Here is a 16,763-nt window from a genome sequence, read left to right on the forward strand (position 1 = left end):
CACGGAGGCGGGGTCGTCTTCGAGGAGTGCTTCCGGGTCAAGCATCCGCTGGGGCGGAAGGAGCTGAGTCGGGTGAGGTGAGTGAATACTCTGCTCAGGTAGCTCCCTGAGAGGTAGGGATGCTTGGCGCTGAGCCCGGAGGGTGCAGGGATGTCCGCCGTCCGTGAAGGCCTGGTGTGGGTGTGGGGGTTCCGCCATGAAGTATTTACAGAGTACTGCAGAGGGCCAGCGATGCCCCGGGTCACACCGGGAGCCAGTGAAGACCCTGCTCCCGGCTCACTGCCGAGGTGGTGGGGAAGGGAGACCACAAAACGTCAAAGCAGCGGTATCTGAGGCGGTAGTTAAGTGCTCTCTCGAAGTTTAAATGAAGTGGTAGAATGGAACCGAGTGAGGAAGTGAAAAGGAGGAAGCCTTCTGCCGATCTGGAGTAGGTGTAGAGCTTTGCAAGAAGAGAGAGCAGCCAAGGGCGACAGCGCGCAGGGAGGGAGATGCGAATACAAGCCTGGGCACCGAGTCGGTGTGGGTCAGTGGCAAGGACTTTGACTTTTCATTTGGAACTCGGTGGGAAGTAATTAAAGGTTCCTACGCAGCACGGTGACGTGCTTTTGATTTATAATTGTAGGGTTTATAATGCGTCGCTTCATTTGCCCTGAGGAGTTTGAATGCACAAAACGCTGACTGACAGAACCAGGAAGACATTAAACACATTTTTGTAAAAATGAAGACCAGGGAGGCAAAGACTTGATTTCAAGTGTCCAGATCTTGTATTGCTGTGTAGCTCAGTGGTAGAGCGTTTACCTATCCTGTGCAAGATCCCGGGTTTGGTCCCTAGCATCTAAAAACAAACAAAGGTTCCAGTTTCTTCCTTCTGTTCAGTCCTTTATATCAGTGTACAGATGTAATTACCACTTCCTAAAACCCTTCAACTGTCTTCCTTTATTTTCGATGATAATTCTTTAAATTTTGGTGCATTGATGTTACCTATTCCTTTGAAGTAGGGTTGCAAGTTTAGGCTAGCCTTGCCTACGCTGTGAATTCTAAGCCAGCCAGAGCTAAATAACCACAAAAATCTCAAACAAGTGTCTAGTCAACAAATAAACTAAAAGTATAAAATAGATTTCTTCTGGTTTTCTTTTGTAAAGGAAAATGTTTGGAATAGGAATGTATCTTGGTCAGCTGATAGCTGTCTTATCTTTTACACGTTGTCATTACTAATATAGCAACAATGGTGATATTTGTGGGGGAGGGGTGTCTTGGAGCCCATTGCACTTAAACTGACCAAGAATTTCAAAAGGTTTTGTTTATGTACATTACAATTACCAGTAGTTTCCATTTAAGAAATTAAAATCACTCTCAAAAAAAAAACCATGTTAAGTGATAACTGACATTTCCTTAAAGAATATTTTCCAGTGGGAAATGCTGGCAACGTGTCTGTAACCCCAGGACTTGGGAAATGGAACTGCAGGCAGGAGGAGTTTAAGTTTATCTTGGGGTGCAAATTTGAGGCCAGTCTGGACTATATGAGAACTTTTCTCAAAAAAAAAAAAAAAAATTATCTAATGCTTGGCTTCCTAGAATACAGCTAGGTTCCGTTTCTCCTATGTTCTCTAGAAGTATGAATATCATTGTGTAACCGTCAGAAAAATTTCATCACCTGTGAGCAGAGACATGAAACTGTTTCAGGGATACCCAGGACTCCCTGTTCCACATGTTGGAATTGCTGAATTACAGTATTGTCACGACAGTTAACAGAAATGTAAGCTTGATTTATAAATCAGTACAGCTATAATGTGCGTCCGAAAGAGGTCAGAACTCTACATCTTTAACAAGCACCGCAGATTAATCTGGTATTTCCTCAAAGTTGAGTTTGCAAAGCCATTTATAGATCAAATTCTCTGGAGTGCTATTCCTGAAGAAAAAAAGCCAACAACAAAAGGCTGTTTCCTTCTCTTAAGATCTCTTTATAAACAATTTCCAGAGCCTAAGAATGGAAACTAGTTGCTAGTTTTTTAACAGACACCTTTCCTCTTCCCAGATCATCTGAACCCCCAAAATTGCAACCTTCCCCAGGAAGTGGACTTCTGTCAAAGGCTGAGGTTTTTCAGATGGGCTTATGTGAAATAACTGAAGGGAAACTGATGAGTCTTACTGAAGTTTAACTTTCAGAGTGCTAGAACCTTGACCAAGCAAAGAAACCCCAAATAAATGGTGGTGCACACACCTTTAATCCCAGCACTCAGGAGGCAGAGCCAGGCAGATCTCTGTGAGTTCAAGGCCAGCCTGATCTACAGAGTGAGTTCTAGGACAGGCTCCAAAGCTACACAGAGAAACCCTATCTTGAAAAAAGAAACCCCAAATAAAGAGGGCAGGGGAGAGTTTGGATAAGTAGGTGTCCTGACTAACAGAAGATGAGAATCGCGAGTAGAATCTTCATGGAGAGATGTTGCTGGGGAAAGGAGTTGATAAGCAATTAGAAGAACAACTAAAAGCTGAACATTAAGTAGAGACAGTAGAGAGTAAGACACACACAATTGAAGCTTGTCAGCTGGGAACACTGTAGGACTTTAGGCAAAGAAAGGGATGATGATGGAATCAGTCTCCAGATACAGGAACTAAGCGTCCTAGAACACATCTGAGCAGGTGACAGAGGAGCAGGTAAAGATTGTACCAAATTATAAGCATGTGTACTTCAAGCAACTGGTGCATGTGTGCACTGCTACCTACATACTCCATTCCTGGAGAGGTAGAGTTGCTAGCCGGAGTGTGAAGCTTAGCTCTGAGATAGTGAAAAGTACCCTAATAGATTTTGCTTTCTTTGAAAGACAGTATTTGGATATAGCACAAGGAGTTAGATTGGGCTGAGAGAATGGTACCCAGATGAGATAAAAGGACTGTGATCTGTGTAGATACAATTGACCTAACTGGAAAATATCTAAAAAGTATAATAATAACAGCATGTATTGCTGTGGATATGTTCTGTATGCTGTGAATGTGTTGCTTGATTGGTTGATAAATAAAATGCTGATTGGCCAGTAGCAAGGCAAGAAGTATAGGCGGGACAAGGAGAGAGGAGAATTCTGGGAAGTGGAAGGCTGAGTCAGGAGATGCTGCCAGCTGTCACCACCATGAGAAGTAAGACATAAAGTACTGGTAAGCCACAAGCCACGTGGAAACTTACAGATTAATAGAAATGGGTTAATTTAAGATATAAGAACTAGATAGCAAGAAGCCTGAGCCATTAGGCCAGTTTAAATAATATAAGCATCTGTGTGTTTATTTGGGTCTGAGTGGCTGCAGGACCAGCAGGTGAGAGAGGTTTGTCTTGACCACAGGCCAGGCTGGACTGGAGATTACTCCACTTACAATGTATTTATAATGTTTCCACAGTCATGGTTACAAACATTCCAAGATCATTACTGTTAACCTCATTCAATAGATGCAAAAACAGAAGCTTTTCCAGCCTGGGTTTTACCCAGAGCAAGGACTGAGTACTTGTAACTCCAGAACCCATTCTTCTAGCCTCTAAACTACATAATCCTTGAATTTTGGTGTTAAAAAACTGGAAGGATTGTATGGATATGTGTATGTTGGACAAGTAGGCCTGGGGTTACCATGAGGGGTTGTATCTACTGAGTTAAAGATACAGTGAGGTCAGCCAGCCAGTGGTGGCACATGCCTTTAATCCCAGCACATGGGAGGCAGAGCCAGGTGGATCTCTGTGAGTGAAGTCTTTCTCAGTCTCAGACTACAGAGAAAATGGGGTGGAGAGGTCCTGAATCCTGCCATCCACTGGCAGTCACTTATATCCTGGCAAAAAGGATAAAAGTCAGAATGATGCTGGTATTTAAACAAAGCTCTAAAAAGGATGAATACAGGAGATGTTTTCATTGTGCTAGAAAATATGTTGACATTTGAGTTGAAATTGCCCCATGTCTGGAGGTAAGGTGGTGGGCTCCAGGATAGAACTGGAAATATAGACTAGAAATGTTTAAGTAAATGGGCCCTCAAAAAATGACCTCTGTTCAAATAATTGTAACTTTAAATATGTGTGTATGTGCATATGTAGATATATAGATATAGTTAGTGTGTGTATATGGGAACAGGCAGTGTGTGTGCCATGGCAGATGTGTAGAGGTCAGATGACAACTATGAGGAATCGTTTCTCCCCTTCTATCTTTCTGTGGGTCCTGGGGTAGAAACTCAGTTCTTCAAGCTTATTTAACAGGTGTCTTTACCCACTGGGCCATCTCTTTGGCCCCAGAACTAACTTTGTAATGTCATAGATCCCCACAGCAACACTGGCAGTAAGCAGCACTGTGTTTGCTCTTTGCAGTGGATGGAGGGTACATGCAAGCTGCTCTCCATTTGCTTTTCTCCTTGCCAGCGTAGAATGCCACTTTGTCAACTGTGTGGCAGTTTGTGGGAGCGCCTCCACTTTGCACATGTGATTGAAGGCAGAGCAGATACGCTGTAAATTAATTATGGAGAATGAGACATTAGTATCCTGCTGTAATTGGAGTGAAAAACATTGCCATCTGGGCATCAGTGTTCTCCCCCTTGACTTACCCCAGAATGAATTCTGCAAACGGCACTTTGCTCAGCCAACTTAATACTGAGCCCCCAGAACGGAAGTCAGCCACATTGCTTCCTTGTTTGCTTCTGTTGAGAATCAGAGCCGAATGGAAATATTTCTTCACTCAAAGTTGGCAAGAACAACAGCCGAGCAGTCTGCTATGACAGTGAAGGCTCTTCTCTTCCTGACTTTTAAAATAATAGTCAGTATTCAGAATGGTTGTCTAGGGTAAAATCATCTACATTTCTGCTGCTTCATGATCCTAACATGTCAGCTGCTACACTGAGAATACCAGGCATGGTGTTGGAAGTGCCGGATTTAAAAGTGGATCACACTCCTGAAATTCATGATCCCTCTTTTTCCCCCCCTCGGGCAATCACAGCACAGTTGTACTTCCCTTGAGCACTGCTCATGCCAGCGTGTGTGTGTGTGTGTGTGTGTGTGTGTGTGTGTGTGTGTGTGTGGTGTGTGTGTGTGTGTGTAGTTAGTTAGCTCTTTCTACCCCCAGCTTCTAAACTACTTGGTAACTTCCTGAGTGTATGGGACAGTCTGACTCACCTGAGGAGCACCTGAAGCGTTGGCTACTTCACTTTCTGTGGGATGGGTTCCTGATTTAATTGACGTAAAGTCAGGCTATGAGTTGAGCAGTGACAGTCGCTAACCTCCGTCATCACTGCTGGTGAAAAGGGAACGGTCACTGGACGAAGTTTTGGTTTCAGGTAGCAGAAACCACCGCAGCTAACGTAAGCTTTCCTGTGAGGAGTAAGCCGTGAGTATCTGGACCCCCGCTCCCCTTCTGCTGTCATTTTGGACTTTTGCCACTGTTGTCCACAACTGCTCAACATCTCCCACCTGCAGGGGGGTGCTGTTTCTTCACGGCTGACATCAGAAGGCCTTCCTGTTCAGGCTGCCTGTGACTGGTCTGAGGTAGCTGGTGCTGACTGGACACTCAAGACTGTTGTCAGATCCGGTTTTCTCCAGGCGTGAAGTCAAGTTCAGGCTGCTGTGCTTACTTTGGCATAGGACCAGGTCTCTCTAGACCCTGTTTTGTTTTGGGGTTTGTGAAGCCCCAGCCCACACAATGGCTGTGTCAGTATACAGCAGAGACGGCAGAGGTGGGCCATGGGGCACTTTGCTCAAAACACCCCATAGTGCAGTGGTTCTCAACCCTCCTAATGCTTTGACCTTTCATACAGCTCCTCATGTTGTGGTGACCCCAACCATAAAATTGTTTTTGTTGCTACTTCATAACTGTAATTTTGCTACTGTTATGAATTATAATGTAACTATCTGATATGCAACCCCTGTGAAAGAGACATTTCACCCCCAAAGAAGTGCTGCCATAGTATAAAGAGAATAATTGGAGATAGGTGTTACCAAAGATCACCTGATGACCACAGCTGTGCTTCTGTTAATTTTACAAGGCTTACTCTTTCTCCTACCTAACCATTTCCCCCATTTGCTTCCTTGTTTTCAAGGTACGCCTTAATGATTTGTGGTTTTAATTTTGAGTAAAATCAAATAAAGATGTTTATTTCTTTAAGGGGAAAAAAAAGTCATTGGTACCAAGCAGTTCTTTAGGAGCCAAAGTAGCATGTGTGAGCCTCTTTCTCCACCTCCTCCTTCATCTCCTCATGGCTCTCTACTCTTCATCCCTCTTGTCCTGTCCCTCAGTTTTCCATTGTAGGTAGGCTGAACCAAACTGTCTCAACCCCTGAATGCCTGCCCTTCTCAAATGGCCCTAAATGTCTCCATCTAAATCCCAAGAACAAAGGTTTCAATTAGCTTACTTAACTAAAGGATTGACCCAGGCAAACATAGGCAGGGCTTGAAAAGGGACCCACAGGATACATGGATTGTAAGGAAGCTTGCCTGCCACAAATGCAGGGCACAGGTAATGTGACATGTAGTGCCTGCTTTTGACTCATGTTATTGCAAATCACTGATTGGTGGTGAGACCATAAGTAAGTGATGTTTGGAATTGAAAGTTGAAATTTCAGCGGTGCCTCCCCACCCCAGATTTATTTTATAGTTGTATGGCATTCTGAGTAAAAGTGCCTAATGATGTAACTGTCAGATGGTGTGTGTGTGGCACCTCTAAAGGACCATCAGCAGTAGTCACTAGTGCATTAGCGAGTGTTGCTGCCAGGCTGTGTTTTACATGAATTACTCTAGTTGTCACTGTCCTGTAAGAGTAGGTACTATTGTTTTTCCTACTTTAAAGACAAGCGGACAAGACACAGACTTAAGTCCTTTGTAAAAACTGCAGGGCTGGTTAGAATCCAGGCCACCTACCAGGAAATCGGGCTCAAGTCTGCACTCTGCGCCTCTGCCACCCTGGCTTTGTCAGATTGCAGGCATCAGTTGTACCAGTGCAGAGGAAGCCAGAGCCAGGATGGAATGTGACAGCTCAGCTGTGCGGTAGGAAGTGTTCCAGCAGTCTAGAGCACCATTAGCAGGGCTGTCAGAGAGGAAAGGAGCTGTTAGTGCTGCCTGATGGCAGTCCAGGGACCCTTGCCTCAGAATTACCCGGCATGGTAACCTAAGCCCAATTCAGATCTGTATTTTTAACAGCTCTCTGAGTGGTGATAATACTTAGATGGGTTTGAATTCTTGAATTTGGTGGGTTTTTTTTTTTTTTTTACTTCCACATTTTTCCTCTAGTACCAGGTAATGAAGAAGTTGCAAGTCCCTTTGAAAAATGCCTCTACACTTAAAAATAAAAACAACAATGCGGCTGGGTGCTGGTGGCACACGTCTTTAATCCCAGCACTTGGGAGGCAGAAGCAGGTGGATCTCTGTGAGCTCAAGGCCAGCCTGGTCTACAGAGCAAGTTCTGGAACAGCCAATGCTGTTCCACAGAGAAACCCAGTCTCAGAAACAAAACAAAACACAGTGTTACTCACTCTAAAGGTACTGCCACCTGCTTCAAGCTCAGAGATAGACACCCAGCATGTTTATAGGGAAAACAAAATCCAAACCAAGAAGTTCTAGTCTGTACCAGTCCTGCTTCCCCTCCCACCGTGGCACCTCCTTCCTCTCGGCCTTTACCAGCACGGAGCTTCAGCATGGAGACCCACATTCTCATCTGTTCACATTTCCACTAGGTGCCAGCCTGTCGGAGGACATACATTGTGCTTGATGCTACCTACCCACGGGGCAAATGCAGGAGCACTCAGAATGTGGAGCTACACTCACTGTAGAAAGCCTCCCCAAGAGCATAAATAATGCAGTAGATCTGAGGGATGGGAACTTCTCAGATAGAAGGCCAGGGAACAGGCAACGAGCAGAGAGGGGTTCCTGGTCAAGAGGTGTCCAGGAAAGAGCCACAAACCACAATGACAGGTATATCTCATGGCCAAACTCGGGAGGCAGAGAATGCTGGATCCTGATTCTGGAGGGAAGGAGACTAGGTTGGTTCTGTCATGAAATCAGGGATAGACTCAGGGATTGTAATAACTGGAGTAAGTAAAAGAGATCCTTGTTCAACAACAAGAATCAAAGAATGGAGTAGTCAAGAGACATGGCTCACTTGTGGAATGGGCACTGACCGCAGGATGAAGGCAGCAAGAGAACACAGCATGGGAACAGACCTTCCTTTGACACACAGCAGCATTGGGCAATGACTGGCCTCATGAGGACTGCTGAGCCAGCAGTCCTCATACCACAAGGCTACAAAGATAGCGGGTATCCATCTCTGAGCCTGAAGCAGATGGCAGTATCTCTGGAGTGCGTCATTTTTATACTCAACCGTGCAGGTGATTTTATCCACAGAAGTGGTGTACAGTTTCCCTTTAAAATAAATATGCAGAAAGAAAGTGAGTGGATTTAAAGGGTTTGCTCTAATAAATAGTGAAGAGTATGGCAGTGGAGTGAATGACATTTCAAAGTTTGAGTCAGATACAACTGGGGACCTCCCTGTCAGCGTCTGGAGAAAAGCTTGGAACTCCCACCATGAGAACTGCTAGTATAGAAGAAGGACAAAGTCTTGCCTGTCAGCTCTTGCTCATCTTCAGTGTCTAAGAGCTTGAAGCTTATACTAGCACAGAGCCTGGCTCCTGGTCCTCCTCAGTACGTGTGTCTGTCACCTCCGTTATTGGATCAGACTCCCATTACCTTCTGCCTAACTAACAAGTCATCACTGTGAAGTCTAGAAATTAAGCTAAATCGTTTATTGAGTTTCCTCAGCTGTTTCCTCCAGTGTCATTTTAGTAGGTTTATAGGAGGAAATGGAATTAGACACGTTTAATCTATCCTGTAGTGCCAAAGTCAGAAGTTTGTGTTTTATTCTAAATAGCCTGTCCTTAAATGTTAAAGATTGAGATATTTTTATTGTCATTATTCATCCGGTCCTTCAAGAGCCTAATGAAAATTAAATGACATTTTTAAACTTGTAATTCAGACTTTGAGGGTTTAGTGGCAAAATACAATGACCCATTGGTTTTTATGTTCTGTGATCAAGCAGCCTTGCTGTGAGTATAAAAGTAGATAAACGTCATCTCCAAAGCTAATTACCTTGGACTTCGACAAGAAATAAAGCAGAGACCCGCCACATATTTATAGGAGTATAAATTGACATTTTCCTTGCAAGCTGGTGATTTAAAATGGGGAATCAAATTAGCAAGAAGAAAATCATAAACACCTGGCCTCAGGCTAGACTTTTATTTTGCTTTTTAGTTCTAGTTTATACTTCTCCAAACCCAATAGTCTTTCCTTGTAGTTGTATATTGTTTCTACCAACTACACACTTAAGATGTCAATTTTGTTAGACTTCAGTCTAAAAATTTGTTAATTATACATACCATTAAATATATTGTTGTATCTCTTAATTGTAAAGAATATGCTAATTTTTTGTGTAACAATCTGGGAGGGAGATATATCGACTTAGAAGTCAGTATCTCTGATCATGTAGATCACATGAGTTTGGGGGGTTGGGTTTGTTTGTTTGGTTTGTTTGTTTGTTTTTTGGGTTTTCGAGACAGGGTTTCTCTGTGTAGTTTTGGTACCTTCCTGGATCTCGCTCTGACACGGGTTTTTGTTTCTGTTTTTTCCTAACAAAACCAGATTCTACCTCATATGTCCCTGAAGTATTTGTTTAATCTGCATATGTAGTTGGATTACACAGATTCTGATCTCCATAGTAAAGAATAAGACATATCAGTTGCTTTACATACTGATATAGCATATGGTTGTGGTGCAGGTTGAAATAAAAGATTGTTAAACTGTGTTTCAGCTCTCTATTGGCTCCCAGTTGCATAGAAATTGTCCAAGTTAAATGGAAGCTCAGCATTTAGATCCAGAAGCATCCTTAGAGTCTCTCATCCTTCCCTTCAGTGGGCAGATGAGAAAAGGGAAGCCCAGAGAGAGAAAGCCGCTGCTTGCCAAGATGGGGGAACTGGCAGTGAGGTTTGGCTGGGATCTCAGTCTGCTGACCCCCAGCTCAGCACTCTGCTCCATCTCTCTGAGGTGGTACTGTAATCATCCCTGATGTCAGCCCCACTTGCTTCATTTGTTTCGTGTCTATTCATTTCTGAGGTATGCAGTTTTACCCATGATGAGTCTCGGTTGGGTAAATACTATGTGGCTTTCTTCTAGGCTGGCTCCACACTCATCCTTTGAATGTGAAAGCCTCGGAACACTCTTCGACCAGCAGCAAGTCATTCACTGCGATCCTGTTGAGCATAGCCACATTTGAGTTTTCCAAGTCTAAAAAGAAGACTGTCTTTGCTTTTCCCATGAAGCTGAATCATTGTCTGTCCGTCGTAGTGGTGGTCACTCTTGTGCCAGCTGCACTGGTTTCGGAAGATGTGGCCCCGCTGGGAGCAAATCAGAGTTCTTACAATGTATCATTTCTCCCGAGCTTTGAACTCTCAGCAGGTTCCTACTCTGGTGATGATGTCATCATAGCCAAAGAGGGAACAAATGTTTCCCTGGAGTGTCTTCTCACCATGGATCAGTATGGAGATGTCCACTGGTACAACTCAAAAGGACGGCGGCTATATGGCAGAGGTAATCCTATAAAAGTGTAGTCAGCCAGGTGACTCAACCCAGCGTTAGCAGGTTATGATATACTGAGCAAGAATTCTCCAAGATATGTGTCAAGGGACTAGCTTCAAAGGGGGTTAAGGATACAGTTCAGTGGTTAAGCACTTTCCTAAAATGCACAAAGCCCTGGGTTTGATCCCTAGCATGGGGATTAGGGGTAGAGGTGGGGTGGTTAGGGACTGAAGTATTATACATATCAAAAAGAACAAAATAATTATTTACCCTAGCATGGGGAGTAGGGGTAGAGGTGGGGTGGTTAGGGACCGAAGTATTATACATATCAAAAAGAACAAAATAATTATTTAACAAAAAGAGAACAGGTATAAATTTAAAAGATAACCATGTGACAGTAAGCTACTTTCCTTCCTGTTGAGTTTTCTTTTACTTATTTCTTTGTTCATTTGCTTTGTGTTGTGCAAAGTATTATAGTTCAAGTTCACCAGGAACTCTATAGCCAAGAATGACTTTGAACTCCAGATCATCCTGCCTCCAACTCCCAAGTACTGGGATTATTGGCATGCACCATCATGCCCAACTTCAGGGTTTTTTGTTTTTTGTTTTTTTTTTTTCTTAATTTGCTTGAAAACAAAGTTTCTCTTATCTTTATTTCTGTCATTAGAATTACACAGTAATGTGTCATCAAGATAGCTCAGTAAGTAAAGGTACTTGCCATCAAGCCTGGCAACTTTGTACCCACATGGTAGAGATAGCAACCGACTTCCACAAGTTGTCTTCTGGTGTCCACACATACACTGGTATGTGGACCCATACATAAACACACACACACACACACACACACACACACACACACACACACACATATAATATAAAAAAGATTGTACTCTGATAATTTAGTCCAAGTTTACTTTTCACTGGGCTTTTATTTTATTCTTCTTTGTGTGATTTGTTTGATGCACATCTTAATTTAGACTAGTTATTTACTAGTGTTCTGTTAGATCTTTGAGGGGAGGTTCCTCAATGGTTAAGAGCATTGGCTGCTCTTCCAGAGGACCCAAGCATCCATTTGGCAGCTCACAACTGTCTGTCTGTAACTCCAGATGCCCTTTAACCTCTACAGGCATTAGGCATGCATGTGGTACATAGACATATGCAGGCAAAACATGTATATACATAAAAATAAGTCATTAAAACAAACAACAAAAAGAATGATCAAGCTGGGTGGTAGTGGCACATGCCCTTAATCCCAGCACTCAGGAGGCAGAGGCAGGCAGATCTCTTGAGTTCAAGGCCAGTCTGGTCTACAGAGTGAGTTCCAGGACAGCCAGGGTTACACAGAAACCCCGTCTCAAAAAAAAAAAAAAAACAAAAGGGAAGATCTTTGTGATGAATACTTGAGTTACAAAGTACCTCAAAGAGAAGTCACCATAAAAGCCGAAATGAAGAAGTTCTAGGATCCCCATAAGCTAACCTTTTAGGAAACACTCTTAAACATAAAAGGTATTCGTTCTCCATGTTAGTTAAAGCAAAAGAGACAGGTGCTTTTCCCTCCTCAAGGACCCATTCCCTAAGCAGTGGAGGGTGTCTGGGTACTAAGTCCTCTCGAGCAAACAGGTTGGATCTCCAACACCACACACTAAAAGTCTAGTTGCCTTAGTCTCTTTCCAGTTGCTGTAGTAGAATACCCTGACAAAGGTTACAACTCAGCATTCCAGGTTACAGTCTGTCATTGCAGGGAAGCCAGGGGAGTAATTCAAAACAGCTGGTTATCTTACATCCATAGTCAAGAAGCAAAGGGCAGCGAAAGCATGCTGCTGCTCAGCTCAGAGGTCATCAGGCTTGGTGAGGAGTGCTTTTACCCACTGAATTCTCTCTCCAGCCCCACACTAGGTGCTTTTCTAAAAGTAACTTTGGGACCTTGTCATGTGAGTTCATGATGAAAGTAATGAAAGTAAGCCACATTTCTTTTATTTGTACTGAAATGTGATTTTATTTGTATTTTAATAAAGTTGCCTTGGGGTCAGAGCAAGCCATAGCAGAAGCTGGGCGGTGGTGGTGGTGCAGGCCTTTAATCCCAGCACTTGGGAGGCAGAGCTAGGCAGGATCTCTGTGTGTTCAAGGATACAGCCAGCATGGCGACACACGCCTTTAATCTCAATACCAACCATAGAAGACCTGGAGGTCTGTACAGACAGGCAGTGACGAGGAGGTCATGTGGTTGGGTTTACAACCAATGATAAAGCAGAACAGAAAGTCTGTTTAAAAAAAGAAAAACACAGGAAGTAGGCCTCTTGTGGAGAGGAAAGACAGAGCAGCAGTGAAGGGTAAGGTTTTCAGCTCTCAGCTATTGCTCTGACTTCCTGGCTTTTAAATCTGCAATTGGCTCTGTGTTTCTTATTTAACAAGACGGTTACATCTACACATTTCAATAAAAAAGATAAAAGTGCATAGCCCATCACCCCATTAATAAACATATCTATGCTTCTGAGATATGTCCATCTCGTGTATGAAAAGGTATAGGTAGCAGCATGGTGTAGACTCAAACACATGGATGAGGATGTCTTTGAAAGATTGGTCTTTTGGGTCTATGTGGATGCTTGTTGTCTGGCTGTGAGAAGGAAATGCTGGCCTGAGGATGGTCAAGAAGTTCAATTTTCATTGTTTGTTTTATGCTGATAGAATCCTAATCACACATGGAAGTCTGCTTTTCTTTCTTTATTCCTTTCTTTCTATTTTTTAGCATGATGGAAACAGTAGAGCCCATGTAGTTGGAAGTTTTCCTGTGTCCCGCCTAGTCCTGCAGCTCAGTCCCAAGTAAACACACAGAGGCTTATGTTAATTACAAACTGTGTGGCCCATGGCTCAGGCTTCTTGCTAGCTAGCTCTTATATCTTAACTCAACCCATTCCTATTAATCTATGTTTTGCCACGTGGCTTCATAGCATTACCTGTTCTCTCACATCTTGCTTCTCCTGGCGGCGGCTTGTAGCATCTCCTGACTCTGCCTTTCTCCTCCTACTGTCCCTCCTGGATCTCCCACCTGGCTCCATTCTGCCATGGCCAGTGCAGCTTTATTTAGTAGACAATGGGAGCAACACATATTCACAGCATATGGAAAGGCATCCCACAACAAGCCTAACAGACAAGTTACAATAGTTTTATGAAAAGGCGAATATTGACAAGGCAGGTGGTCTTTTCTGTAATTTTCTTTTTCCCATTTCTGTTGGATTTATTAGGTGGAAAATGGTTGGTTTCCGATAACTTCCTAAATATCACCAATGTCGCCTTTGATGACCGAGGGCTGTATACATGTATCGTCACCTCTCCAACTCATGCCTCCTACTCAGTCACCCTCCGTGTGATCTTCACCTCTGGAGACATGAGTGTCTACTATATGGTTGTCTGCCTGATCGCCTTCACAATCACACTCATCCTGAATGTCACTCGGCTATGCCTGATGAGCACCCATCTCCGAAAGACTGAGAAGGCCATCAATGAGTTCTTCAGGACTGAGGGGGCTGAAAAGCTCCAGAAGGCCTTTGAGATAGCAAAGCGCATCCCCATCATCACCTCAGCCAAAACCCTGGAGCTTGCCAAGGTCACCCAGTTTAAGACCATGGAGTTTGCCCGCTACATTGAAGAACTAGCCAGGAGTGTCCCTCTCCCGCCCCTTATTCTGAACTGCCGGGCCTTTGTTGAGGAAATGTTTGAGGCTGTGCGAGTGGATGACCCTGATGACATAGGAGAAAGAATCAAGGAGAGACCTGCCTTGGATGCTCAGGGTGGCATCTATGTGATTAACCCAGAGCTGGGACGAAGTAACTCACCTGGTGGAGATTCAGATGATGGTTCTCTAAGTGAGCAAGGCCAGGAGATAGCAGTGCAGGTGTCTGTGCACCTTCAGTCAGAGACTAAAAGTATTGGGACAGATTCTCAAGACAGCAGTCATTTCAGCACATGTGATGATCCAGCACCTGCTGAGGGCAGCACTCACCCCAGAGAATGAGCATGTGACCACTGTCAGCTTGCCCAGTGCTCAGGAAAAGAGCTTGCTATGAGGACATAGCATTATTACAAGGTGACCAGGGTCTTCCCCTTAACCTTAAGCACACCAGACCATGAATTGCCAAAGTCCTTGTGAAAAGACATTTTTCTGATAAAAGGTTGTTGAAGTGATGTGTGCTAAAAGTGAAAGGCTGTTAACACAGTGAGACTTCTTTTCTGGTCACTGTTTTTCTTTGGCTCACATGTGACACATTGAAGCCTGGGTTTCTCCATCAGTGAAATAAGGGATTTGTTCTCAGTGAGTTGTGTCTGGCCCAACTCTTACCTGTAGTCCTTAAGGCAGCCTTTCACTAGACCTTTGGTTCCTCTTTTGGAACTTTATTCTGGACTCTAGTTGTCTACACCAATGCCACACACGGAGAGATGCTCTGCCGTAGGGCATGAGCAGTCACATGTGCTGGGACAGATCTTTTCAGTGAGGCACCACTGTGTTACACAGATGCAGAGAGTAAGTTGCCATTACAAATCCATTCTCACTGGGTGTGGTAGCACATGCCTTTAATCCTAGCACTCGAAGGCAGAGACAAGCAGATCCCTGAGTTCAAGGCCAATCTGGTCTATGGAGCAAGTTCCAGGACAGCTAGGGCTACACAGAGAAACCTTGTCTCGAAAAACCGAAGGAAAAAAAACACTCCAGGAGAAATGTATCCTTCTTAGGAGTACATTCTGTCTTTTTAGCTTACCAAGGCCATTGAGGCTGGCCTCGATGTCCTCAAGGAAGAATGTTTTCAGTGTTTTGTGAACAAGAGCAATGTCAAGTCATCTCTGGCAAATCATAAATTTTGATACTTTTTAATAATGTCTCAGGCTTTCTCTTCTTACAAGTACTGAATTCCCAAGTGGGCTCTGTTTGGGTTCAAAACTGCAGAGTCCACTTTAGAGCAAGCCCAGCAACACTCCTGCCAGCCTTCTGTGGTCCTCAACGTGGTGCTAAAGGTGATACACCTCTTCCTGTCTTGTTGAGACTCATCATTGCTGGTATGTTTGTTCTTCAGATACATCCTTTTGAGTAAGGGCTGCATTTGTATCCTTTCTAGAAGCACTTAGCTGAAATCAGATGAGATCATTGTGTTCAGTGAGTTATTAGCACAGATAATCCAGACACAGGGGGAAATGATGGGTAATACCACCTGGCTCATCTGGGTACAGTAAGCACTGAAGCTGCCACTTCCCACCTGGCCAAGATTGACATGATAGATTATAAATAAGCTTCACATCATCTCACCTGCAGGAATCGCTTAGAGAATGTTAACATCATGGCTGTGGAGCTCAGTGCGATGCTTCACTTCATTTGGCTTCTAGCTGTGGAAGCGTTGCTTGAACTAGAAGGTCCTGAGGGAAATGTGCAGAGGAGGTGTTCATCAGAATTTAATTTGAAGTGTCAAACAAACAGGACGACAGGAAAGTCACAGTGTAACCAGTGAACTCAGTGCCTGCCTTTCTTTGTCCAGGCTTATCAGATATGATGCCTCTGCTCTGGGCAGCAGGAACAAATCCGTGTGCAGTTTATCAGGTGGCATATGGATAATATGGTAATACTGCCTTTTCTAGCTCTCAGGCTGTTTCCATGGAAACCTCCAGAGCCAAACAAAAGCTAACATTCATTTAACCAAAAAGCTTGCGGTGGCTCAGAGATGTGTGTTTCTTTAAGGAAAGCTGTTTTTGTACATTTGGCTGTAGAACAAGGGCTTTTGAACACATCCTAAATTAAGAACGTTTTCCCTTCTTACACTGTTTCTAGACATATTAAAATTTTTAAGAATCTCTTCTGTGGGGTCAGTCTCCTGAATGTCCCTCAGATCTGCAGTCCCTCACCTGATAAAGCAAGGTTGGGGTCACTTCTTACAATGAAGTTTGTTGCCTTAAATACTGGCTTTACACCACATGTCCCTAAAAGGGACATTAATGTCTTGAACTTTAAGGTAGACACATTTAATGACAAGAGTTTTAGAAAATGATACTTTGCAAAAATGGAAAATACCAAAACAGTTGGGTAAGCTCACATAATTCATACAGTCATACAGGCCACTCCACTGTAGCCTGGGCCAGTCACAGAAACATAAAATAGGCAACAGGCATTGGTTATGGTGGAACACACTTGTAATGCCAGCACCTGAGAGGC

At 43.7% G+C, this 16,763-nt stretch overlaps 1 protein-coding gene across 1 annotated transcript; it reads left to right on the plus strand.

The window, feature by feature from the left end:
• Window positions 1–29: 29 nt before the first annotated feature.
• Window positions 30–15,165, plus strand: Mfap3 (microfibril associated protein 3). The gene is made up of 3 exons (XM_036196423.1): window positions 30–77; window positions 10,169–10,582; window positions 13,813–15,165. The coding sequence occupies exons 2-3, from the start codon at window positions 10,309–10,311 to the stop codon at window positions 14,580–14,582; spliced, it is 1,044 nt and encodes a 347-aa protein (XP_036052316.1). The 5' UTR covers window positions 30–77; window positions 10,169–10,308; the 3' UTR covers window positions 14,583–15,165.
• The last annotated feature ends 1,598 nt before the right edge of the window (window positions 15,166–16,763 follow it).

The sequence above is a fragment of the Onychomys torridus genome, chromosome 8 (genome assembly GCF_903995425.1).
Source record: "Onychomys torridus chromosome 8, mOncTor1.1, whole genome shotgun sequence".
NCBI classification, from domain to species: domain Eukaryota; kingdom Metazoa; phylum Chordata; class Mammalia; order Rodentia; family Cricetidae; genus Onychomys; species Onychomys torridus.

Bases quoted from the DNA above. Each gene is read 5' to 3' on its own strand.
- Mfap3 (XM_036196423.1), top strand. From the start codon at position 10,309: ATGAAGCTGAATCATTGTCTGTCCGTCGTAGTGGTGGTCACTCTTGTG. The intron at 10,583-13,812 runs GTAATCCTATAA...TGGATTTATTAG, and splicing joins ACGGCGGCTATATGGCAGAG to GTGGAAAATGGTTGGTTTCC.